At 41.9% G+C, this 24068-nt stretch overlaps 5 protein-coding genes across 7 annotated transcripts; 2 read left to right on the forward strand and 3 right to left on the reverse strand.

Moving 5' to 3' along the window:
* Window positions 1–182: 182 nt before the first annotated feature.
* Window positions 183–2487, reverse strand: LOC119210550 (cytochrome b-c1 complex subunit 8). Its single transcript, XM_037460689.2, has 3 exons — window positions 2381–2487; window positions 1263–1434; window positions 183–356 (listed from the first exon to the last, which is right to left on the reverse strand). Exons 2-3 carry the CDS (start codon window positions 1414–1416, stop codon window positions 262–264), a joined length of 249 nt encoding a protein of 82 aa, XP_037316586.1. The 5' UTR covers window positions 1417–1434; window positions 2381–2487; the 3' UTR covers window positions 183–261.
* Window positions 2488–2579: 92 nt separating this feature from the next.
* LOC119210544 (uncharacterized) lies at window positions 2580–9091 on the reverse strand. Its single transcript, XM_037460679.2, has 3 exons — window positions 7818–9091; window positions 4848–5146; window positions 2580–4387 (listed from the first exon to the last, which is right to left on the reverse strand). Exons 1-3 carry the CDS (start codon window positions 9014–9016, stop codon window positions 3453–3455), a joined length of 2433 nt encoding a protein of 810 aa, XP_037316576.2. The 5' UTR covers window positions 9017–9091; the 3' UTR covers window positions 2580–3452.
* Window positions 9092–10221: 1130 nt separating this feature from the next.
* On the forward strand, window positions 10222–17330 carry LOC119210547 (septin-8-A-like). Of its 2 annotated transcripts, none has more exons than XM_037460685.2 (10): window positions 10222–10377; window positions 11951–12065; window positions 12164–12359; window positions 12848–13034; window positions 13116–13277; window positions 13440–13536; window positions 13684–13852; window positions 14458–14590; window positions 14711–14901; window positions 15691–17330. In XM_037460685.2, exons 1-10 carry the CDS (start codon window positions 10348–10350, stop codon window positions 15692–15694), a joined length of 1284 nt encoding a protein of 427 aa, XP_037316582.1. In that variant the 5' UTR covers window positions 10222–10347; the 3' UTR covers window positions 15695–17330. The 2 variants fall into 2 exon arrangements, with proteins under 2 accessions (XP_037316582.1, XP_037316581.1); XM_037460684.2 differs by having other exon boundaries at window positions 16657–17330.
* A 465-nt stretch (window positions 17331–17795) lies between these two features.
* Window positions 17796–21701, forward strand: ccng1 (cyclin G1). The gene is made up of 6 exons (XM_037460686.2): window positions 17796–18011; window positions 19113–19373; window positions 19474–19727; window positions 20167–20245; window positions 20413–20523; window positions 20651–21701. The coding sequence occupies exons 2-6, from the start codon at window positions 19113–19115 to the stop codon at window positions 20840–20842; spliced, it is 897 nt and encodes a 298-aa protein (XP_037316583.2). The 5' UTR covers window positions 17796–18011; the 3' UTR covers window positions 20843–21701.
* nudcd2 (NudC domain containing 2) lies at window positions 21513–23950 on the reverse strand. 2 transcript variants are annotated; one of them, XM_037460688.2, is made up of 4 exons: window positions 23482–23950; window positions 22866–22914; window positions 22514–22770; window positions 21513–22076 (listed from the first exon to the last, which is right to left on the reverse strand). In XM_037460688.2, exons 1-3 carry the CDS (start codon window positions 23668–23670, stop codon window positions 22538–22540), a joined length of 471 nt encoding a protein of 156 aa, XP_037316585.1. In that variant the 5' UTR covers window positions 23671–23950; the 3' UTR covers window positions 21513–22076; window positions 22514–22537. The 2 variants fall into 2 exon arrangements, with proteins under 2 accessions (XP_037316585.1, XP_037316584.1); XM_037460687.2 differs by having other exon boundaries at window positions 22619–22770; window positions 23482–23948.
* Window positions 23951–24068: the final 118 nt, after the last annotated feature.

The following is a 24068-nucleotide window of genomic DNA, read 5'->3' on the forward strand; positions in this document are numbered from 1 at the left end:
TTTCTTTAAAATGTCAGGAAACCTCATCCATATCATTCCAAGACCCCCCCCCCCCCACAAGTATGCAATTCTTTTTGTGGGTTGATTAGTTTTGTGTAAAAAAAATGCATTCATGTGACAATAAATCAATATGAATGTATTGTGGCTAGAGATGGGTTAAGTGAATCAAGACGACTTTCACATAAATATTTCGATCTTTATTGGTGAAACATACAGCTGGAATTAATAACAGAGGGTGGTGTTCATATAGGTGGCAGGAGTTCATTCATCATTCTCAAAGTCAGCAATATTCTTCTTCTTGCCTTGCTCGTGGACACTGTTGCCCCAGGTGTATGTCAGGTACATGAGGGTCATTGCTGCAATGGAAAAATTATTTAGAAAATTAGTACCAGGAGTATCTTTTTATTGAATTTAGCCACAGATGTCAGTAAAATCGCAATACCCACTGTTAAATATTACATAACCAGTAAAGAGATCCTGAAAAACTAGTTATTAACCACATTTGTCAAATCTAATTCACTCTCCTTAACAGACATTACACATTATCTACATGACCATTTTCTTTTGTTGGAAAATACCCATTTTTGCTAGGGTCAACCAACAAAACAAGTTAAGTGAATACATATTATAACATAAAATACTTACTTTTAGTATATAAAAAATATTTTATTATATATACATATATATGTTTCTTTTTTTTTTTTTTAAGGTAATTAAATGCAGTAACAGCAAAGACAGATGCTGCCTGAAACTATGGGCCTGCCCATGTCATTTGCAAGTCGTGTGACAGTCTGCTCGTTCTTGATGTCAGTGACTCATCAAGGAAGACACGGCAGTGGTCAACAAGTCATGTGACTTGGCCCCAGTCACTTGTGGTAATGACGTTATAGGATTCTTGCATCAATGTGGTATCGGATTGTATTCATAACACACACTCCTATCCGAAATTCAGAATTACTTTTGCTATGTAAACAACCCAATTTTAGTGTGACATGTTTAGTAGTAATTATAACATTTTAGACGGTTAAATAAAAAATTAACTCTCCCTACAATGCCATACAGTGTCTTGCCATTTATTTGAATATTGACATCTCAACGACTATCAAGAGTCTCAAAGAGTTTTTTTAGTTAGTGTCTTGTTGACATTCTGAGAGTCTACTATATCTAAATAAATGAATCTCAAGTGTAGGACCATCGGCTCTGAATGTAAAATACTAGATAGAGACTAGAAATTCTAAAAAATAAAATAAATAAAAACTCACGGGGGGCAACTTTGAAGAAAGAGGCAGTGACCCGCCTCCACACATTGGGGATTCCCTTGGAGAAGTAGTTGGGGAAGGCCCTCTGCTCAAAGGGTGACAGACTGTATGTGATTATATGCCGCATCTTGGCCAAGTCTCCGAAGTGGCGGCCCATGTTTACGAGAGAGATGAGCTGAAATGAGAGAAGAAATATTCTGTGCTTATTTCATGATGTTTGGTCTACAGGCAATGTCTTTTGGGCTTTAATTTACTTTATTACCATAATGTTAATAGACACATTATTTTTTAGAATCAAACAGTTTTTTTTAAATAAGATTAGGCACAATTATTTCTAGTCTAACATTCAAACCCATTATGAGTATAGATATTGGGGATAATAATTTGATGAAATTGCACTCTTGCTCTTCTGAGTTTGTATCCTTATGGTTGAAATGCACTTATTCTAAGTCGCTTTGGATGAAAGTGTCAGTTACGGGGAATTTGACTTGGCGGTTGGACAGTATAATAATGGACAACGTAGTGCAGGAAGAAGATAAAAAAAATAATAAAATATATGCTATGGGTTCACTGTATGGTGTGTTTTCAACTAAATCAGCTGAAATAATCATCGCAAAAACGACACGAGCGAATATATTTAACACAGGGTCTTCTCCTTCTCCTTACATGACTTGCTGAATATTACGAATATAAGTGTATGCGATTGCTCCATCTCAACTTTGATTTGTCAGTGACGTTAATTATGTAACCTTCCACAGACTTACCAGGTCACATAATTAGGTGTAAATGCGTAACTTAAAAGGAGGAAAGACGTCCACGGACACCGTATGTTCAAGAAACAGTTAATCTAACGTTAAACAAGGTTTAGCGACCACAGGACGAACTACTGCTAAGGGTGATAGCTAAAGGTTAGCATCGATAGCTCCGACAGGCTAACGTTAGCTGCTAAGGTCATTGAAACGTTTCCTTTGGCACGTTGGCGGATTAGTTTCACGTAAAAGGCACATAAAACCTTCGGGGACTCCTGCTAAAATAAACCAGGTAAATCTCACATACAGAGGGCGATTAAAGCTTAAAAAGGCCAAATGACACAGTTAAAACCACATTAACATTTAGCTTACCGTGCTGCTTCAAAACAGTATCTCCTAGTAAGGTTCCGGTGTCCTTCGCTTTTGACTCAGGCGCCGGTTGGTTGCTGACACGCTGGATGTCAGCGCCCTCTGGTGGACTGGAGTTTCGTTACGTTTTATTAATCAATCAACCCACAGGTTTGGTCTGCAATGGTTCTGGTTGCTGATCAGTCATTATAGGCTACCATAAATATCTAGACATCGGGGTTAAAAGTGGGTCTAAATCAGTCTTTTATAATCTGTATGATTTAAATAATTATGCACTTTCAAACATTTATGCATGTTATTTTATTTTCCAACTTCTCAGACAAGTCTACATATAGTTTTTCAGTGAATTCATTCAATTTGCATAAATAGACGTGAAATGCATTTAGTCACATTCAACCAGTACAAATTCATAGGTATGTGCTCAATTTATACCTATTGAGTCACGCAGTGACCACAAGTAATAAATACACTGAACCCATGACAACTTCATGTAGTCGGCTGCCATTTAGACAGTTGTCTCTAATCCCAGAGAAGAAAATGACACGTCTAAGGTCAAGCGGTCACCAGAGTTTGTGACCGCTTTTATTCATCTCTTGTCCAGAACAGGGCTACTAAAACTTAGCAATTGTATAATAGAATAATGACAAGACCAGCGACGCAAAATAAATTAACAAAAATATAACTTAAACTTAAGAGTTAAACTTAAAATAGAAACTCATACACTAATCTTTCTTCAAGTGCGTCACATTAAATACTATGTTGCAGTAAGTCAAAGAATAGGATCCGTTCACATCCTTTCTTGTCACACCTTAACAAAAAAGAAAAAATAGTTTCACAAGGATAAAATACTTTGTTTAAGTAAACAAACTTGATTAAGTAACCACACCTGCTCCAGATCAAACTTCATCCACAAACAACAATTTGATATATTCATGGAATCACTGTGCCTGTTCAGACTATCCAAAACTTGGATAGAGCCCACCTTTGGTGACGGTTGAGGAGGTTTGTGGTGATGTTCTATTCAGCCTGGGAAAAAAAGGAAAAGAGAAAAATGAAAAGCCCAGACTTCTTTGGCTTAGCGGCATGTGCATCTGGTGGCCACCATGTCTTCAAACTCCTTGTAGACATAGGAGCCATCCTCTTCAAAGATCATGACACTCAGGGGGCTGTAATGGGAGGGAATGCACGAGGGCCTGGGCACAGACGAGTCCAGTTTCTCATAGATGATGTTTTGCACCATGGTATGCACAGGTGAGCCGTAGAAGAAGCCTATGGTCCTCGGGCAGATGCCTCTGCAGTACCTCGGGTTGTACTTTGGTGGGAAAACAATCCAGTGATCCAGTTTGAGCTGGCTGAATCGCACCCTGAAATCATACAAGGCACAGTCGCTTGTCTGAAATTCAGAGCTCGGAAGAAGCTCCGGCAGCTGGATATCCAGACCTTTATCGCCTTGCTTGCTCTTTCGTGATTCCCTCTTCCATCTCCGCTTTCGCCCCACGCTCTGCTCCTGTTTGATGACCATCTGCTCGTTATACGCGGTGGCCACAGTGTCTGGCCTTCGGCCCGCTTTGGCATCGGCTGGGAGCTGCGGGTGGGCTATTCTGCTGGTGTCGTGGAGGTAAAGAAGTAGGAGAGGGGACCTCAGGGTGTACTTCAGCGGGGCTTTGCGCCCCTCATCGATGGCTCTTTGCTCCCCTGGACAGGTGACGTTGATGAGCAGGCGCAAATTCTTCTTCTGAAACTTCAAGAGAGGCCGGAGAAAGAAGGTGACGTCGACCTCCACCCAGTTCCTCCTGCTCGTGGAGTCTGTGCCGACGGTGAAGTTCACAGAGTGACGGACCTCGGGACACAGTGGACACTGGTTCGCGTTCTCCGGCTCCCCAAGACTCAGGTAGCACACAGAGTTGACAGGTGCAGCGCGGTCAAAATTGTACAGCAGGGCAGACTTCAGAAGCTGTTCCTTTCCTCTTACTTGGTCAAGACTGTAGGAAAGATCCTGCATGAAGTCCCCTGAAGAAGAGAATTAGAAACCATGAAGGCACTTTGTCACCATTACATGTCAGTGGCACAAATAACCATCATCAAATTCTATTTCAATAATCCAGAGTAAACTTGAGTCGGTTTAAGTGGAGGGTTTTGCCTTTTATATACGCAGGAGTTTGTTTTTAAAAATTGGGATTTCTCAAAAGCATAATTAAAAACGGCATTAAATAGATCATGTAAAACCAAATGGTTTTTCTTATGTCATTTTTTACAATACTTTTTATTAAGAATTTTGTCATCACGATTACATTAAATCTTCACAAAAACAGATTTTCACATTAGAAATATTAGTCCCACGCAGTAATAAAATAAAATAAAATATTAGTCATTAAAAAAAAAAAACCCTCTTTCAAGCCTCGGCACTGCAGGTGCATCACATAGTGTGAGAGGTCCATGCACGTTCAGCTGTGCCGCTCAGGTTGCTCACCTTTATTACTTTCTGCAAGACATTCATCTCGCGGCTTGATGAGTCGGACGGTGTTGTAGATTTGATCCGCGTCCAAACTCCTCTGCACTCGGGAGGACGTCTTGTAAACCTGCGTCAGATAATTCATGTACTTGTGCTCGGGCTTCATCTTTCTCTTCAGTTCGGGGTTCCACCTGGACCCTCCGTGCTCCGCCAGGGCCTTCAGCAGCGGGGAGAAGATACTGCCGTACGGGTAGGTGAAGTCCTCCAGGCTGTGCAGCGGATTCGGGGCAGCCAGAGAAGCTCCGACCAGCGGGAAGCTGCAGGTGACCAGCAGCAGAAAGAAAGCCGTGCGAGAAAAACGAAGGACCGCCGACATTGGCGTTGGTTGTTTCATGGTAAATAACGAAACCAGGCAGAGTTTCTCCTCTGAGAACTCGAGGTAAACAGGGCCGAAAGCACGTGGTGCTGCGCAGGTGTTTGCAATCAAGGCTGTCCCTCAACTTTCTCAGGTAAAGAGACGGATTTTATAACTTCACATTTAGGCTCGATATCACATTCAGCACGGTTTCAGAAGGTGTTCAGCAATGGCTTGATCATTATTTAGTGTTGTCTCCAAAGCATAAATACACACCAGATCACACGCTAGGTCTTCAAAAAGGACGTTTTAAGAAAGCGATTTTCCGATTTAATTAACTAAATAACTAACATTCGGTAAACTGTACTCCATAGCTCACATATTCTAATACCAATTTCAAGCTAAACAACCTTAAAGTCAACTTTAGTTAGCGCTGTATTATTGCCCCCTAATATTTAACCAAAAAGAGCAAAGAAACCTGTATAGATTTTGGAGATGACGTTTGGAAATATTACTGCCTGTGGGTGAATCAGAAGAGTAACATTGGTGAGTTTTCATTGTTAAACACTGTGATTTTTGCTAAGCTGCTAACCGCTAGTTAGCATCCAAATTCCATTAAAGTTAAAGCTAACGTTATGTCATATCAATAGCTAAATTGGACCATTACTGATATAGTTCTTTTTTATAATTTTGTAGTACATTTTATAGTTATATTCTCTTCAGTATGATCTATGAAGCGTTGATTTTGTGTAACCTTACCATAATACCATAATATGCTAATGTAGATTTATATCATTTGAAAATTAAAAACTGTAAAAGCTTATGTTAACCATTAACCCTAACTAGCTTTAGCCAAAGCTATTATGTAGCTGTTGTTTTATTGTTAGTATAACGATGATATTATTTTACAGTATTAACTTAAATTCTAGGGAATATAGACTTTGCATCGCTAATGGTGTATTATTTATAACGATTTCAGTCCAGATGTGCAATAGTTGCAGGTAAAGTTACATTATGAACTCAATTTCTAGAAAATAACTTTACTCAACAATGATTATTCCTGAAAAAGGAATGTACTGTAAAGTTGCTGACCACCAGAGGGCAGACATTACACTCTCCCTTTTTCAATCTTTTTTAATCACACAAAGTAGCTTAAATTCTATGAAAATCCTGCTTCCATTTAAACTGAGAATGACATGATATGAGTTAGCCATGTCCTGTAAAAAATCAGATCCCCAAACAGAATGAAGAATTTCTGAATTTAGTTATGTTTTGGAAAAAGCTGTAATTAGGGTTCATTTTGTGCAGACACAGATATGTGAGTGTTTATTACAATGACTCCTGCTTTGTGTGTGAAGTTGCATTATCATGCTATCTGCATACGTTTTATCTATCTATCTTGCTGGGAAAGTTTTGGATCGGATTACCATTGATTAAATGTTTGTTGTATGTTTTATGTTGTATGTAATATTATTTACAGAACAGGTTTAAAATATTAAGCCTAAATTCTTGCAAGATTGTTAAAAAAAGATTGTTTTCCATTTTATCCAAGAAATGATACAGAGCTGGACTCCTTTTATAGTATTGTTGGACAGTTTTTAAAACTGGACATTTTTGTGTGAACCTTTTAAAGAATCGTGATTGGAGTCCTATTTAGTTACATCACAAAGTTTTGTGTTTGGATTGTCCACAACGGTCTACTTTGTTGATGTCGGTGTGCGTGCAGCTGTCCTCTGAGGATTATTATGCAAGCAGCGTACACATAACAAGACAAAGGACATTGTTCTGGCACCATTTTGCTTATGGCTTCATTGTCTGAGCTCTAACACTGTTAATGTCATCCGAGACGGGGTGTTTCTGGGTAAGTTAAGGACACACAATACAAAAAAAGGTGACCATTTTGACTATTTTTGAGCATTCCTGATCTGAGAAGGCCATTCATTTCTCAATGACTGTTTGACCGGGAAGACCTTTTTTAAAAGGGATTCTTATTTTTCTCCTTAAAGTTTGTTTTTTTCCTACCTAAAAAAAAAACATTAGCATGTAATTCTGTGGAGTGTTGTCCCACAAAGGGAGGCCTTTCCCGTCCATTACAGCCCAAGTTTTCAAAGAGTATGATAAAGGAGACATTCCACCACCCGGGCTGTTCGCCATCTTTGCATCAATGCCCCCACAAAGGCCCCCTTTGCTTTTACTGAAGTTTAGAGGTACTGTTGCTTTTTCAAAATGTTACCACTTTTTCTTTTTACAGAAGTATCAGATATTTTCTTTGTACCTTTGCCAAGACCTTGCATTTTGATGATCAGAATATAATAAACACATTACATGCACAGGGGGTCTGTTTTCATATTTTTATCACACACAAAGTTAGTTATCAAGAGGTAAAGATGTATTACACATGTGGTAAGGAAGATATGTGTGAATATCACACTGTGTTATTACTCAAAGTAATAATTTAAAATTAGTTCAAAATGACCTCTGTTAATACATATAAAACAACCAACGAATTAGAAGAGGATAGATTTTAAACAACATTCATCAATAGCACAAGAAGCAGAAGAGAGGCGCAGAAATAAACACTTGTTTGCCTTATTCTAATATTTTTTAAATACACAAAACTTCTTTTGTCTCACCCGTCATGAGCACATTTAGCTGTTGTCTTTTGTTTCTTGTGAGGCTGGAACAGTTTACTGATGGTGTTGAAGCCCTTCGCGTGCTCTCTGTCTTCATCAGACTCTGTCTTCTCGCGGGGCTGCAGTCCTCCCACAAGAGCTCTGACCTCAGCTGACGCAGCGTCGCCGAGGTAATGGGAGGCCTTCTTGCCGTCGTGATCCCTCTCGTGCACGTTGGCTCCATAGCTTTGCACCAGCAGCGCCGCGACCTTGCCGTGGCCGTGCATGGCCGCGATGTGCAGCGGCGTGTACCCCCCGTGTGCTTTGCTGTTGATGTCAACATAAGTGCCTCTTCTCCTCGGGGTGTCCACCAGCTTGTGTATCATCTCGCTGTTGCCGTTCTTTGCAGCCCAGTGCAGCGCCGTGAAGCCCGACATGAAGTCTTTCTTCTGCGCCAACCGAGTGTCCTGCAGCAGCAAACCATAGATTTGCCCCCACAGTCCGGCTGCACACTTTACCAACCACTCGTGGGCCAACGGCTCCAGGGGCACTGACTCCGAGTACTTTGCCTCCTCTCTCCGGTTTTGTGGCCTCAAACCTGGGGTTTGCGTGTCTGTCGTTGGGTTTTTCCCACACTGAGGGTCACTCGGTGACCCCTTACTGCACGCTGGGCGGTCGGGGTTCCGAGTCGGCACCGGTGGTGGTGAAGCGTTGGTCACCGACGTGATTGGTTCGTCTGACCACAGGTCGGGACGCCCTCGGGGACGTGACCCGGTCTGTGTACCTGGCGCGGGGTCCCGCGGGGGGGATTTGACTGCTACCACGGCGAACACGGCTCCGGATGCCCGCGCTCTGCCCGCCTGATCTGCGGGGACATTCAGGACTTTAACGGGGGTGGAATCCGCTCCGGGACGAGGTCGAGGAACCGGGGACCCGGTCGAGGGGCCGTCGTCCACCCGCGTTCCCTGCGCGCCATCCCGCGCCGCCTCCTTCACGAAGTCCTGGTACCTCTTCTTCGCGACCACAAACTTCACCCCGTCGATCTGCTTCACCACCGCGACGCTGTTCACCAACTTCTTGAAGAGGTCCCTGTTGTGCTGCTTCTCCGCCGGATCGCCGCCGTGGATCTGTCTCCTGAAGTGGTTCACCAGCTCAGAGTTCTTCACTTTGCCTCCGCGCTCCAGCAAAAAAGACAAAAGAGATTCTTGGGTCAAAGACATTTTTTGTTCTCCTTTTTATTTTCGTGTTCGGAATGGAATTTGAAGATGGGAACGTGTAACCGATGTTTTGGATAATGCGGGGCGGGGGGGGGGGGGGGGGGGGGAGGATCTATCTTTCCGTTGTCCTCCTGCAGCTTCCGGCGCCTCCTTGCTAAAAAAAAATGCACGCGTTTTTTTTATGTCATCCACATCAATATCGCAGCCGATATGAAGACACTATGACAAACTACATTTGTTATTATATTGATCGTGAATTTACATGGTTCAAATATGGCCTTTGTAAAGGTGAATGGGAGCTATTGAGTACAGTTTGTGTGTTTGCATATTTGTTTATTGTATGTCTAGTTCAGTTTTAACACAGCAAATTCATTTTTTCTGTTCTCACCACTTTATTTTCATCTTGTCTCAGGAGTAGTGTTTCACGTTGTTATATTATATTTTATACAGATAAATGTGTACCGTAAGCATTCATTTTGAATTACTTTTTATTTAATAACTTTTTTATTAAGAACCAGAATCCAGAAGCTTTATTGGCTAAATACAACATGTCAGGAGTTCAACTTGTCAATATACTTACACATTAATACAAATACAGCTTAAATCAAGGACATACAACACATTAAAACATTTAGCAATTCTAAAGTATACGTAATAGAAGAATATGCTAAAGACTGCAATGAAAAACTTCACACTGTAATCCGAATGTTTCTGGAAATCATGCAAATATCAAATATGCTGAAATAGATATTGAATGGTAACAGGTTGCTTTATATACATGCGCATTTATCATCATTCAAACAACAAAACCACAGAGTCACCCTGACATTTTGAAAATATAGTTTTACAATCGTCATATTCAAAAGCGTGATTTCCATATACATGAAGTATAACAGGTTTATCTTCTACTGAAATCAAAGAGCCCAATATCAAAAGGTAGAGTTAATTCCCACCACAGCAAAGCCCAAGTTACTTTGTCCTCGGTGTAACGTTGCTAGGAGACCACTGGTGTCCAAGCCCCTAACGGGATGAAGAGTTGCTGTTTATGTGGCTTATCATTTAACTTTCCAACCTGAGGAAAGTCACAATGGAAATGAACTAATAAATTAGATAATCGGTTACTACAGAACCGGTGCTAACATTTTCTCTCTCTAATCCGTGAATCCGGGTGAAGGCGGAGCGCTTTGGTCGCTGTGGCGTCGCCCTCCGGAGGGGGGGGGGGGGGTGTTTCCTCCGAGCGGCCATATTGGAAGCAGCAGCGAGTCTGCGCGCTCCGTGAGGAGAGCAGAGCCCCGCTGATCGCTCCTCCATCCCGCACACGGACCCTTCGCACCATGGCGGCCGACGATGGAGACGTCTTCGCGGTAAGTACGATCCTAGCGGCTAGCATAGCATCCCCGGTGTGACGGGGGAGGGGGGGGGGGGTAGTTTCAACTGCGGTTCGATGCGGTTACGCAAAAATGCGTGAGAGCCGCGCAGCCTTGCAGAAAGGAAGCCGCCTGACCGTGCGGCATTAAAAAGAATGCACCGCACGACGCGCGTTGCAGTACGTCAGCGCCGTGACAGGTGCACGCAGGTGCAGAGCGGGACGCTCGGTGAGACGCGGGGCAGCAGCCAGTGAGGCACCGAGTTAAGAGGATGAACACACGTAGTCACCCTCCTGAAGGGGCAGCTAGATGCACCACATGATGCATCAGCGTCAACGTGGAAGTGTTTTTGCTAAAAAGTCATCGTATCTGACAGTACGTGCATTGCGTCACGGGCCCCACGTGCACGGGTTGCGAATGATGGAAGACTTTGTGAAGTTGGGGTGTGTGTGTCTGTCTGTGAAGGGGAGTTATGGGTACCAGCAGCTTGGATATTCTCCAAATCCCAAGCATCTAGATAAAGAGCTCTTTGTGTATTAGTGAATGTGTGTGTGTGTGTGTGTGTGTGTGTGTGTGTGCGCGTGTGCATGTGTGTGAATAAAGAGGGACAGAAATGGATGATTGTTGTGCTGAACACATCCTGATCCTCATGTTGAGCCTTTTGCAAGATGCCAGTAAATCGGGATGTATCTGGCATGGGAGGGATCAAACACCCCTCAGCTCATAGGGCCGGGGCAGAATGCAGTTAATGTAGTATATTGTTATTGTCATGATCAGATTTTTAGGGTTATACTAGCAAACCTGGAAAGAAGGTGATGGTTTGTGCAGTGAGTTTTGTACACAATAAAAAAGTGCTGCTGTAAATGATTAATCCATTCAGTCTTTAATCATTTTCAAATATATTTATGGTACCATTTAAAAGTTTGGACACATTTTCTCATTCAATTCAATGAGATGGTGTATCCAAACCTTTTGACTGATACTGTATGTATTGGTTTTATAAAGTTAATTAAACAAAACGAGTCATTTTAAGAGGTAACTCTGAGCTCTGGGAGCGTTTTTGGGCTATTTTTTTACAATCTTTCTTTTATACCTAATCTATTAATCAACAAACTAATGCATAATGCAAATACTTACATAATAATTTCATCCATGAATGTAATAACAGACCATTACTGTTGGCAGCTTTCAACTTCTGTTAAGCCTTTTATATAAGCTTGATAAACAGGCATAGGACGCACAATGTAAAGAAAGACATCTGTGCTGCATAATTCTCATTGCTGTTTTTTTATTTTCAGATTAGCTTGTCTCTAACAGAGGAATTCGGTTGGTGATATTGAGGCATTTATAGGCAGACTATAGCGTGTGTAAATGGGAAGAGAGAGATGACCTAATTTGCAAAGAATGCTTTTAAGCTTGAACGCAAAATTTGGGGATAGGATCTAACAGAAGGAGCTCTCTAACCTTGCTATTTTATTTGATTGTTGTAAATATGATCAATTTAAAATTAAATGTGATGTTATCTTTCCTTTTTGAATCTATGACCATCCTGTTTTTCCGAATATCTCAGCATGAAGAAAAGCGAACCCTGGAGCTCGGAGGTCATGTGGGGTTTGACAGTCTTCCGGACCAGTTGGTCAGTAAATCAGTTGCACAGGGATTCTGCTTCAACATCCTCTGCGTTGGTATGTCTGAACCTAGCTCATGATCCAAAGGGAATGGACCTAACATTAGAGCTTCCCCTCATCTCTGTCTCTCCTGTGTCATTTTCTCTTCATCAAAGGTGAGACCGGGATCGGCAAGTCAACATTAATGAACACTCTTTTCAATACGACGTTTGAAAATGAGGAAGCCAGCCACTATCAGAGGGAGGTGCAGCTACGCCCACAGACCTATGATCTTCAGGAGAGCAATGTCAACCTCAAGCTGACCATTGTGCACACTGTGGGCTTTGGAGACCAGATCAACAAAGCAGAGAGGTACAGCAACATGGAGATGTTCATTTGACTTTCAGTTAGACAGAGTGCTTTCCAGAGAGAGAAGCTGATTTAGAAAAAACAATAAAACTGTCCTGCACAAATATAGAATATAGGCCTACATTGTTGTTCAAATGATATAGAAACCCTTTACATGCAGCGCTCTTTGATGCTGATCTTAAAAATTGGGTAGTTCAGCGCATGCTATTTTTTTCACCCTGGGCCTTGTCCTGCAGGATCTACTTGTAAAAGAGATCCGGTCGGTCTCTGGCATAAACATTGTGTTTGAAGAAAGGAAATGTGGGAATGGCTGCTAGAGCTAATGCAGTCTCAATAAACATTTGAGTGCTCCAACAACAGGGGGTGGAAATATTCAAGATATTCAAATGTACTCAAACAACTTGAAAGCAATGTACAGTTTGTTGCCCATGCATAGAAGAATAAAACAAATGACGCTCATGTTTTATGTCTTGTGCCGTCTCTCTGTGCAGCCATAAGCCCATTCTTGAGTACATCGATTCCCAGTTCGAGAGGTATCTAGAGGAGGAGCTAAAAATAAAACGCTCCTTATTTAACTGCCATGACACAAGAATCCACATCTGCCTGTATTTCATCGCTCCCACCGGACACTCCCTGAAGTCCCTCGATCTCGTCACGATGAAGAAACTGGACAGCAAGGTGAACACAGAATCTGTCCATGTTCTTATTCTGCAATACAACTGTTCCTCAGTCTCACTCCCATTAGGATCTTTTACGCAGGTGAACATCATCCCAGTTATTGCAAAGGCTGACACGGTTTCCAAGAGCGAACTGGACAAGTTGAAGATCAAGATAATGAGCGAGCTGGTCAGTAATGGAGTACAGATCTACCAGTTCCCCACAGAGGATGAAGCGGTCGCCGAGATAAACACTTCCATGAACGTGAGTCCCAGAAACACCAACACATGACACAATACATGCGCCCATCTGGTAACAATGGAAGACACAATTTCAATCCACTGAAGCACATCTTACGCACCGGACATAACAACAGCAGGGTCATTTAATAAAAAGTGTGACAATGTCGCCACTTTTACGTTACAGACTCATCTTCCCTTTGCTGTGGTGGGGAGTTTGGAGGAGGTTAAAGTGGGAAATAAGATGGTGAAAGCAAGGCTGTACCCCTGGGGATCAGTACAGGGTGAGTTGATCCTACAAGCATCATAAAGTGTTACGTCCTGCTGCTGAAGTATCGAGCAATAAACATAATATTACGATTCTCAGTTTTTCATGAGTTCTCTGATTCTCAGTGAGTGCAAAATGATCTTCTTTTCTTTTTTTCCCCCAGTGGAGAACGAAAATCATTGTGACTTTGTGAAGCTGCGGGAGATGCTAGTGCGTGTGAACATGGAGGATCTCCGGGAGCAAACGCACGCTCGGCACTATGAGCTCTATCGTCGCTGCAAGCTAGAAGAGATGGGCTTCAAGGACACGGACCCGGACAGCCAGTCCTTCAGGTGAACTTAGGGGTAGTGCTGATGTAATGCATCTGGACAACTTACCTCATTTCCCTTTTCAGCTTAAAGGAAACTAGTGGAGAATTATGCCCCAATTTAGCCTCTAGTTTAATTATTTAACTATTAGTAAATAATTGATTTTGTGAATTCATCCAAGGATTACCCACTCTTCCTAATATAGGCGAGTAACCACATGTTCATGAAATGCCACCTGATACCTCAGTAGTTTTACCTCATATGGAGCTCAGGATTAGGTTGAAAAAGCCATTTAAAAACTTGCTTTTGAAAATGTTAAACCTGGTTGATTGACTCAGTTGGAAATGTGAGTATTTACATAAGTATACAGTACTTGCAAAAATATTTAGATCTGATTTTAATTTATTTTGTCATTTGAAGAACATTTTAAAGTCTGTATTAAACAGCATTTGGAAGTTTCAGGCCAGATAGTGAACCATATTATCTGCTGTTCTCTTCAATTTAAACAGGTAACATTTAACATGCTGTCTTTTTGCTCCTGATGGTGCTGCAGCCGCTAGCTTGTGGACTAATCCTGTCCAATACGTTATTAAACTGATCTTAACGTTGCTTTTACTCTCATGTCTTAGCCTCCAGGACACATACGAAGCCAAGAGGAAGGAGTTCCTCGTCGATCTGCAGCACAAAGAGGAAGAAATGAGACAAATGTTTGTCAGCAAAGTGAAGGAGACGGAAGCTGAGCTGAAAGAAAAGGAAAAAGAGGTGAGGATTGACATAAGCGGAAATAACCACTCATTCAAAGTATAACATATTTGGTCTGTCTCACATTGTGCCCCGTCTTATCCCGGTCATCATCATCATCATCATCATCATCTCTTCCAGCTTCATGAGAGGTTTGAGCAGCTCAAGCGGATGCACCAGGAAGAAAAGAAGAATCTGGAGGAGAAGAGACGAGAACTGGAGGAGGAAATGAACGCCTTCAACAGAAGAAAGGTTGCAGCTGAGACGCTGATGGGACAGGCTCTTCAAGGCTGCTCACAAACACCGTTCAAGAAGGACAAGGACAAGAAGAAGTAAGTCCAACTTTCTGTGTGCCTTTGATTTTCCTGTCCTGCACCATTGTGGTCAGAGCATGCGGTAAAACCACTAAATAGTAACACTAAACATTGACAAGCCACGGACATCTGTTCTGTGTGGAGTGGATGGGACAGAGGGGGGAGGCGTACCATGTGATTAATGAGATAGTGTTGTTTTCCCAGAAGCCACAGTGGCTCAGAAACTGATACAGAGACTGATTCAGACTGACAGTGTGTGCACAGGCGCAGCTCTCTTATTCATACGTGACGGGTCCCACGACGCTCACACCGCTCACCATGCGCAGACCTGATGATACTTACTCCCACGCAGAGCTGTAGTCATTTCTCCAGCTGTTTACCTTTTATATGTCAATTACATAAGCTCAAAATACTCAATGGCAAAGCTGTCTTAATGATTAGTAGGATACAAACATATGAAAAAAATAAAGAGACGATGAGCTTTCAGGTGTTGAAATACATCTGGATAAGTTAAAAGCGTTTTGTTCACTATATGCTACCACGGTGCTGAGTGTGAAAGCTGTTCAAGATATTCTGTTTCAGGAGTTGCTTTCCACAAGGTTTTTTTAATTAAACAATCTGATGGTCGGGCTGTTAAAATGTTGGTCTATGGAGAAAAAAAAAGTGAATTTAAAAAAAAAGTTCCCACCAAAATACTGTTGCATACCCATACTCGTTTCATTCTTTATTCTTTTCATTCATTCATTCATTCATCCATCCATTTTTTTCTTTTTCCCATCTTCTGTCTTTTTTCTTTCCCCCTTTCAGTTGATTTATGGATCAAACACCCAGGGAACCAGGAATGTGTCTGCCATCACATTGGAAGAGAGAGAGAGAGAGAGAGTTGTGACTAAGTAATGTCATCTTTGACATTACTTAGTCACACTGTATGTGTGAACCATTCAAAGTTACTCATATGTCAGCCTGAAATATGTGATGGCTTTAAGCCACGTTCTCTACTTTGTGTATTTAGTTTGTCCCTCACGCTGCTGCTGGAGACACAGTCCATGGACTGTTTTCATAACCAGTAGCTGGTGTTGTTTGATGTCCTCGCCATGAATGTGTGTTCATGTCCTGTTATAGAGACTTTTAGGTACACACTGATTTGAAGAGATGAAGATAACTTATATTATGCTTTACATGTGCAGTCATTTTTCAGTTATATGGTCTCCAGTAGGGTTTTTAGCTCTGATTTTCTACTAATGAACATATAGTTATTGATACTTTTTCAAATGTATTTTATTCTTAGTTTGAGATAGTAAACAGTGGTAAGATGATTGAATTGTCTAACACCACTTTTTACAAAGTTATAATTAATGTTTACAGAGTCTAAAAATGAGCATATATGTTACCATTATTTATATTGAAATAAATCATGTCCATGGGAAACCAAACACAGCATCAGTTCACGAGTTTGTCAGCTGAACCGTTCATCTTAACCTGCCCCCATCACGTCAGCCATGTTTATTGTAGGCAGCATTTCATATTTCACAAGTACTTGTCATGAGGTACCAAAATTTGGTTGTGTTTCAAGAACAGCGCCTCCATTTCCATCATGTTTCGATGGTAATTTGCCTTTCCTCAATGCAAGCTAACAGGACAAATAACAACATGTTTATCAAGACAGATGACCATTTCCACTAAACTTTATTATTTCTAATCTTGTCTAATGCCTTTTAATAAATACAGCTGTTTGTTTGGATATATAACATGGTTTTTCTTTCCTTTTCATAGCTTCTTTAGTCTTCCATCTGCGTGCTCCTTAACCTCAGGAAGGAATATGAATTAACGACTTTCTACAACATCAAAAGATCCCAGATTAGCAATCAAGTGTATTATTTTTACAATTTGAAATAACAATTTTATAGAAATGCACTTAACATCACTCAAAGTTACCTGCCTGAAGACTTCCATGTCTACTAACCTCCTCTTCAAGCGTCTTAGCAGTGTAGAAGTCTCTGCATGACTCCTAATCCTCACTCCTAAAAGTATTAAAGATCATTGCCAAAATCTCAGTTTTTGTACTAAATATGCTCCCTTAATTTATCCGCTTTGTTATGCTTGTAGTTTTTGACTGATGACAATTTACACTGTGATATAAATATTATAAAATGACATAATATTGCTGTTAAATGTTGTACGGATTCCATATATTATGATTTATAAGCACTTTAAATCTGTCATGGTACAACTAGATTACCTTTATATTTAATCATTCTAAATGGTGTCCTATCATGCGAAAATGTCAACCCTAATGTTATGTTAAAAATATCTATGTAGAAGTATATTATTCAGCCTCACATATATTCAGGATTAAATATCTTTGTCATTCGATCTATATAGTGGGTTTGTGTGGGACCACTTGCAGATTTGTACATCCTGATGTAATAAAGACCTTTGAAAACGTGCCTCCTTCTATCCATAATTGCACTGTAAGACACAACTTTTGGCAGGTAAGGTGTGGTCTCAGCAGGTTCACGGTCCCTCCAGACTGTTCTAGAAACTATCTAGGAAGCACCCTTTGGAAACCCTCCAGAGAGCCAGTATGGTGGGATAATGCCTGGTTTTATAACAAACAATAATACATGAACTTTGAAGAAATCCTGCATAGTTTCCCGAAACATTCCCCCAAAATGTTGCTGTTTTCTCGTATCCCCCTCTCCCGTTATGTTGTATCATCAGACACTGTTAGCAATTTCAGGTCATGTCCCGCCTCCTAATCTACAATTGGCCACAATCATGTGTAGGGCGGGGCTTATTTGTTCTAAGCTGGAAATGTATCCAATTGAAATGTAACTTGTAAACGTCACCTGTCGATGACCAATGAATGCTCGTCGTGTTGGATCGTGGGTCTGGCTTTATTCCTGCATTGACATCCTACTGTCCTTTCACCATCGCCTAACTCCAAGGGTAGGGGGTGTGCATAGGCAGAAAATAACGTCTGCTTAAAACTTTCTTTAGTGAAAGTTCATAGTCACTCTTTTTTGTGTTTTTAATTTCTTTTCACTCGCATATTGAAATCGTGTTGAGGCATTTTTCCATCCTCGATTTATATTAGTAACATTAAAGGCAACGTAACTTCACCCAAGGTAAGTTAACCAACCTCCCTTTGTATATTCTGCTTACTTAACGTTACCTGATGTGCATATGTTTAACGTGGGATCGATTCTTTCAATGTGTAAAATATGTCCTTTCAGTGGCAGTTCACAGATAGAAAGAGAAAAAAACTCACGCTATGACCATCAGAAAAGGTTAGCGTTAGCCTGAGCTAACGGTTAACGTCACGCCGTTAACGTCAAATGATTCACGTTAGTCCATTCCTCTCTACTGTCACGGAGTAACGTTACAACGGTAAATGGATTCAACGCCCACTGGGCCGTGTATTATAGTTCAAGACACACTTTAACGGTTTAATCCAAGTTCTCCGACTGTGGGTTTTCTGTTGTCATCGGGTTAGCTGTCTGCCGGTGCGTGCGTGCGGCAAAGACATGTCCCGACATGTCTCGGATCCTGCTGTGTTACGCGCATGGCCGCGTCCTGTAGACAATACGGCCAGTCACGTGCCCCGACTATCGAACACGAGCGGTTCTTATCACAGAGTTGTGTTGCCCCCTTGGTGATAAACCACGGTGCTGGACCTTGAGGGTGTTTTACGTTACCACCGCCACCGGCCCCTTCCAGTTCAGTCCGGTTTGGGGACAGCTGCTCGTGGATGGTTACTCACTCGATTACTCGCACACTTCAAACTCTTTGAGGAGTTTTACTATTGCGCAAACACATGGCCCTTTATCCAGATGGGGTATGAGTATAGTGTTTAACACACAGGTCTGTTCGAGCATTTCTGGTTTCCTAAAGCCGTCTAAATTGCATGAACTGGTTGACATTTTGTTTAGGTTGATATCAGAAAAGGCTGGATATCTGAGGTCTTTGTTCATAAATGCAAATTGAGTTATTTGAATGTTCGAGCAGAGTGACACCAGTAAGCCTACTGTGGTATCCACAGCATATTGGTACTTCAGGCACTGTGCTGTATGTTGTCGGCATATATTGCTGATTAGTTGCCAGTTGTAGATAGAACAAAACCTGTGGTTTCTTAAGTTTCACAGATTTCTATAGTTTTGAGACTAAATAAATATAGAGTTTTAGTTAGATTCAGTCCGTGTTACTCAGCTCTGCTTCCCTCTGCACAGATGATCGACACAGTGACGGGACCCGCACAGCCCTTCGCAGTGCAGCTGAAGGCCCTGACGGATCTGGAGGGCCGGTACCAACCCAAGCTGAGCGGCTTGAGGTTCATCGAGATCTCCCAGGACAACGGTCTCAGGATGACCACCAGACTGAGGGAGCTGGAAGTGAAGGACCTGCTCTCTCTGACCAGGTTCTTTGGTTTTAGCTCCGAGACCTTCTCACTGGCCATCAGCTTGTTGGACCGATTCCTTTCCTTGATGAAGGTTCGGAGAGCATTCATGCCTGAAAAGTACATTTTGCTGGCCATATAGAAATGGCAGAGGTTATTTCTATATTCTGAATTCCTTTACCTGTCCCCCCCAGATTCAACCAAAGCACCTGTCCTGCGTGGGCCTCAGCTGCTTCTACATTGCCGTGAAGTCTGCAGAGGAGGAGAAGAACGTGCCTCTGGCCAACGAACTGATCCGCATCAGTCAGAATCGCTTTACGGTGTCTGACATGATGAGGATGGAGAAGATCATCATGGAGAAGCTCTACTGGAAGGTGAAGGCCCCCACAGCCCTCCGCTTTCTCCGCCTCTTTCACAGCCACGTCCAGAGGCAGCTCGACGCTGAGAGGTAAGGACAGGCGGACCTGCAGGGCTGAACCGTGACTCAACACAATTCTATTTACTCCACTAAAACGTGTCTGCTCATATTTGGGTTTAAAAAGAATAATAAAGAAACCCAAATCATCCGACGTAAAATCATGTAGATTTATAGACGTGAAACGGACCGCGTTGGTAAACATCGTCAGGGAGACGTTAAAATACCAAAAAACAAAATTCAGATTTTGATGTGATGTGAGGGTTTTCGGGATTTTGATGTGAGGGTTTCGGGACAGAGGATGTTGCATGTGTACAGACTGTAAAGCCCTCTGAGGCAAATTTGTAATTTGCGATTTTGGGCTATACAAAATAAAATGAATTGAATTGAATAGATTGATGACTAATCTCGTGAGGGCTACCTCTCACATAAATTGTTGTCTTGACAGTAAAAGCATTTTTCTGTTTCACAGCAAGAAGATACTGAGCCTTGAAAGACTGGAGGCTCAACTGAAGGCATGTCATTGCTCATTTGTCTTCTCCAAAATAAAGGTAAGGCCAAATCTGTTATTTGTCTGTCGTGGTACTACAGGTATGAAGTGAGTCTGTTTGGTAAATATTAATTTTTAAAACGTTTTCTCTGCCAGTCTTTGTAGACAAATCTATTGACTGTTCAAAGTTGAATTGCACTGAAGGAGCTATAATCTGTTCCTCTGCAGCCATCTCTGCTCGCAATGGCGCTGCTGTGTTACGAGGCCCAGGAACAACATGACCCTGAGCACACTGACAAAATATCAGAGGCCCTGAAAGGTCTGCAGCAGCAGCTGAATGTAAGTACCCACTGTACTAATCTTTTGTCTTACTGTAGCTGGTTAGAACCCAACGGTTGCTTGACGTTAGGACTAGTGGAAATGAAGGGGCTTAATGTCCCGCCTGGTTTTTCCGATGGCGTTGCAGTTCAGAGACGGCGACCTGGTCTGCGTGCGGGAGTTGGTCGGGAAATGCCTGGCTGAATATGCCAGTGCCCGGTGCTCCAAGCCAAACGGCCAGAGGCTTCGCTGGACTATTTCGGGAAGGACCGCGCGTCAGCTGAAGCACAGCTACTACAAGATCACTCATCTTCCCACCATACCCGAGTCAGCTTGTTAATCTGGGGGGGCGTGAACATGTAGCTCCAGTTATTTTCTTTACAGATCTTCATCGGCGATGATGGATTTCTTTAAAGAAAAGCAAAAAAAGAAAAACTTCTAATTGACTCAACTTTGTTTACCATCTTACATTTATCTTTAATCTGCCCCAACGTCAGAAAGGTCCAACTACCACCATCCCAAGTGTTCCTCTCCTGGTTAAATGTGGCTTGCTAAAGTGTACACTATGATCTCGATAAAATCCGTACCAAGGTGTTTGGTATTTCCTGGAACGGGTTGCTGGTTTTAAGCTATTAAGTAAATAACCACCTAGGTCCTCAGTCCACTATGTGGAAGGGGAGGGAGAAGGATTTTGTGAATATCAAAAAATGGAACCAAGAAATCGGGCCCAAAATCCTTAACTCCCACCCTAGGTTGCTAAACTGTCCTGATTGCACACTCCTACCCAAGGTGATGATTTTTTGTTTTTATTTTGTTACGGAGAAGGAGCGCTGGTTTACTCCAGCGAAGTGAGGCTATTGACTATCCCGTCAATCATGGCTGACCACACAGTTTGAGCCAAAATGCCAGTGGTTACAGATGAGTGGTTTTCAAACCAATTCTTGATTTGATAAAAGTTAAGTACGACATGTATTAATTGATTTTAGTTGTCAATTAGGAAGCAAATATAAAAAAAAAAGCTTGTTGCAGTGGACATGTGGATTGCAATTTGTTGCATTTTTTTTGGTCAGATTCCCTGTTTAGCAGAAGTTTCTTTTAGTGACATAAAATGTGTTTCCAAATTTAAATCGGCTGATTGAATACACCATCTCGTTAATCTATGTTCTTGTACCTTTCAATAAAACTTTATTGAAAAGCTATTGCTTTTGCATTCTTCTCATTTAAAACGACCGAGTCACACACAAGCTTCTTCCATCAACCATTGCTCAGCCTGTGTAATGAACATTGTAACTTGCCAAACTGGGCTCGAATTGGCCCGATGAAATCTTCTGTCGTCTTTAACGGTTCGATAAAGTCTGGTTACACCGTCTGCCGCTCATTATCGGCAGTTCTGAAGGCAAAGTTGTGACTTCTCATCATGGCGCTTTGAGGTCTGTTAGACCAAGGTGACATATCCAGCAGGTTGCAGGTGTTGGGCATCACCAGACTGCTCACTTCTGTAAACTGGAAAAGTCTGGACCACCGCCAGCAAAATTCCCAGATATCTCTGCACCGCTGAAGTCAAATCCAGGATTCTAGCAAAAAGCCAAAAAACATGGTCAGGAGACATCACCCTACAATACCTGCAAACATATCCTTTTACTTATCTACCCAGATAAGGTCTGTATGAATTCGTATAGGATTTTGTTCAAAATCGGGAATAAACACAGTTGCTACTGCTTTGCTTTCCTTTTGTAGCAAAGTGATGTAATCAAGCCTCTACTTGGCGATCACTTTCTAATAAAGCACACGATCAGGCATTTAAAAAGAAAAGTAGATGGCTATTAATTGTTAATGTGATGTGTCTGATTGCTTCATGGAATAAGTAACTTTTTGGTTGCCAATTTGAGACGTCTTCCTCTGACTGGTTAGAGCAATTATTTGTTTTGTTAGAATCTGAAAAATCCATTTAATTTCATATTACATAATCATTTAAAAACTATTCATGAAGGCATTTAGTTAGTAGTCGTACCCATTGATTTAAGCGAGCTTTCCCTCATGTGTGCCTCTGAGAACTTGTAATAATCTCTTGGCGAAGTACACCACGACCCCTCAGATGGCACTTAGTTAAACGAACCTCCCGCTGGAACCTCTCCAGTGTGAGCTTCCTCTGCATCTGGTCCTGGACCCAGGCATTCGCACAGTACTCCCCCTCCAGGAGGGAGGACCAGCAGTTCCCTGCCTCTCTGTTGGTCTTCATCAGAATGATCCGAATGAGACACTTGTCCTCTAAGAATGAAAAGAAAAAAAGAGAAAAGAGCGATATAAGGGGCGAATTTTGTACATTCAAGTCAAAGTGTGTTACCCGAAGGAGCCCCACATACCTAGTGTCCATGTGGCCTCGTCGGACATGGTTGTGTCAAACAACTTTCCCTGATGGAATGTAAAAATGTAAAAATAAATAAATGGAAAACAGTTTGTGAAGATGTGCGTTCAACTTTTGAGTCAAACCTTATGAACCTTATGATTAAAGTGCCTGGAGCTTTCTTGACATAAACACAATCTTTTAAATAAAACCACTAAAGATGATCAACAGAAATACAGAAAGACGAGCCCATTATTACCAGCTTTACCATAAAAGGGACGGAATCTAATAATAAAATATCCAGAATGGACCAAATTCGGATAATAGTTTACTTAAACTAACGTTACATTTTGAAAGCAGGACGTTTACCTTTAAACTTGGTATCGCTTCTTACGTTATACTGTGTTTTTCTATTTAAGTGCTGGTATTGAAAACGCGTTGGACCTCCGATTTGTAATTGCAATTGAACTGTGAACGCGTGTGACTCAGGGAGATGTTTTATTATCATTGTCTCTATGAAGTATGTCTATATTGTGTCTTTATTTATGTTGACCCAAGGGCCTCGTTCTAGTAACCAAACTGAAAACGCACTCTTTCTCTTGGTTGAAATGATGTCTCGAGGTTTTTAACTTTACCTTGAACATTTCCTTCCCTTTGACGTGCAGTTCGATGTCCCTCGATCCCAAATGACACTTGACCTCCTTACCGGACGTCCCATTAGGCACATTGACTTCAATAAAAACCTCCTCCATGGTCTGGTACCAGGAGCCCCAGGGGGTCTTGCAGGGGACAACGCCGCTCCGCTCCTCGAAGTGCACCGACATGCTGCGGCTCGGCACCGTACCGACAGGTCGGCTAGCGCTAGCTAACGTCGGCTAACCCCAGCTAGCAGTCTGACGTCACACTCCGTCTGGCTTACAGAGAAGTTATGCTAACAGGTTGCCGCGCGGTTGATCTTCACCACTCCTCGCTGGGCTTTGTAGAACTGTTGTTGTGAACATGTCAAGTTAAATGTTTTTTTAATATTCGACGATTAGCCTGTGCTGTGTGGCGTCAGTCTGTGTTGATGTCTGAAACTCACTCTTCTTCTGCTCTCAGGAAAGCATCGCAGTTCCGTTTGTGAACAGTATTTTTGGCCAAAGCGCCACCCGCTGTCCAGTAAAGTGAACTACAGCCGGAAAATGTATGTAAGAGTTTTAGGTCAGTGTTTTCATTGATATAA

The sequence above is a fragment of the Pungitius pungitius genome, chromosome 2 (genome assembly GCF_949316345.1).
Source record: "Pungitius pungitius chromosome 2, fPunPun2.1, whole genome shotgun sequence".
In the NCBI taxonomy this organism is placed as follows: Eukaryota; Metazoa; Chordata; class Actinopteri; order Perciformes; family Gasterosteidae; genus Pungitius; species Pungitius pungitius.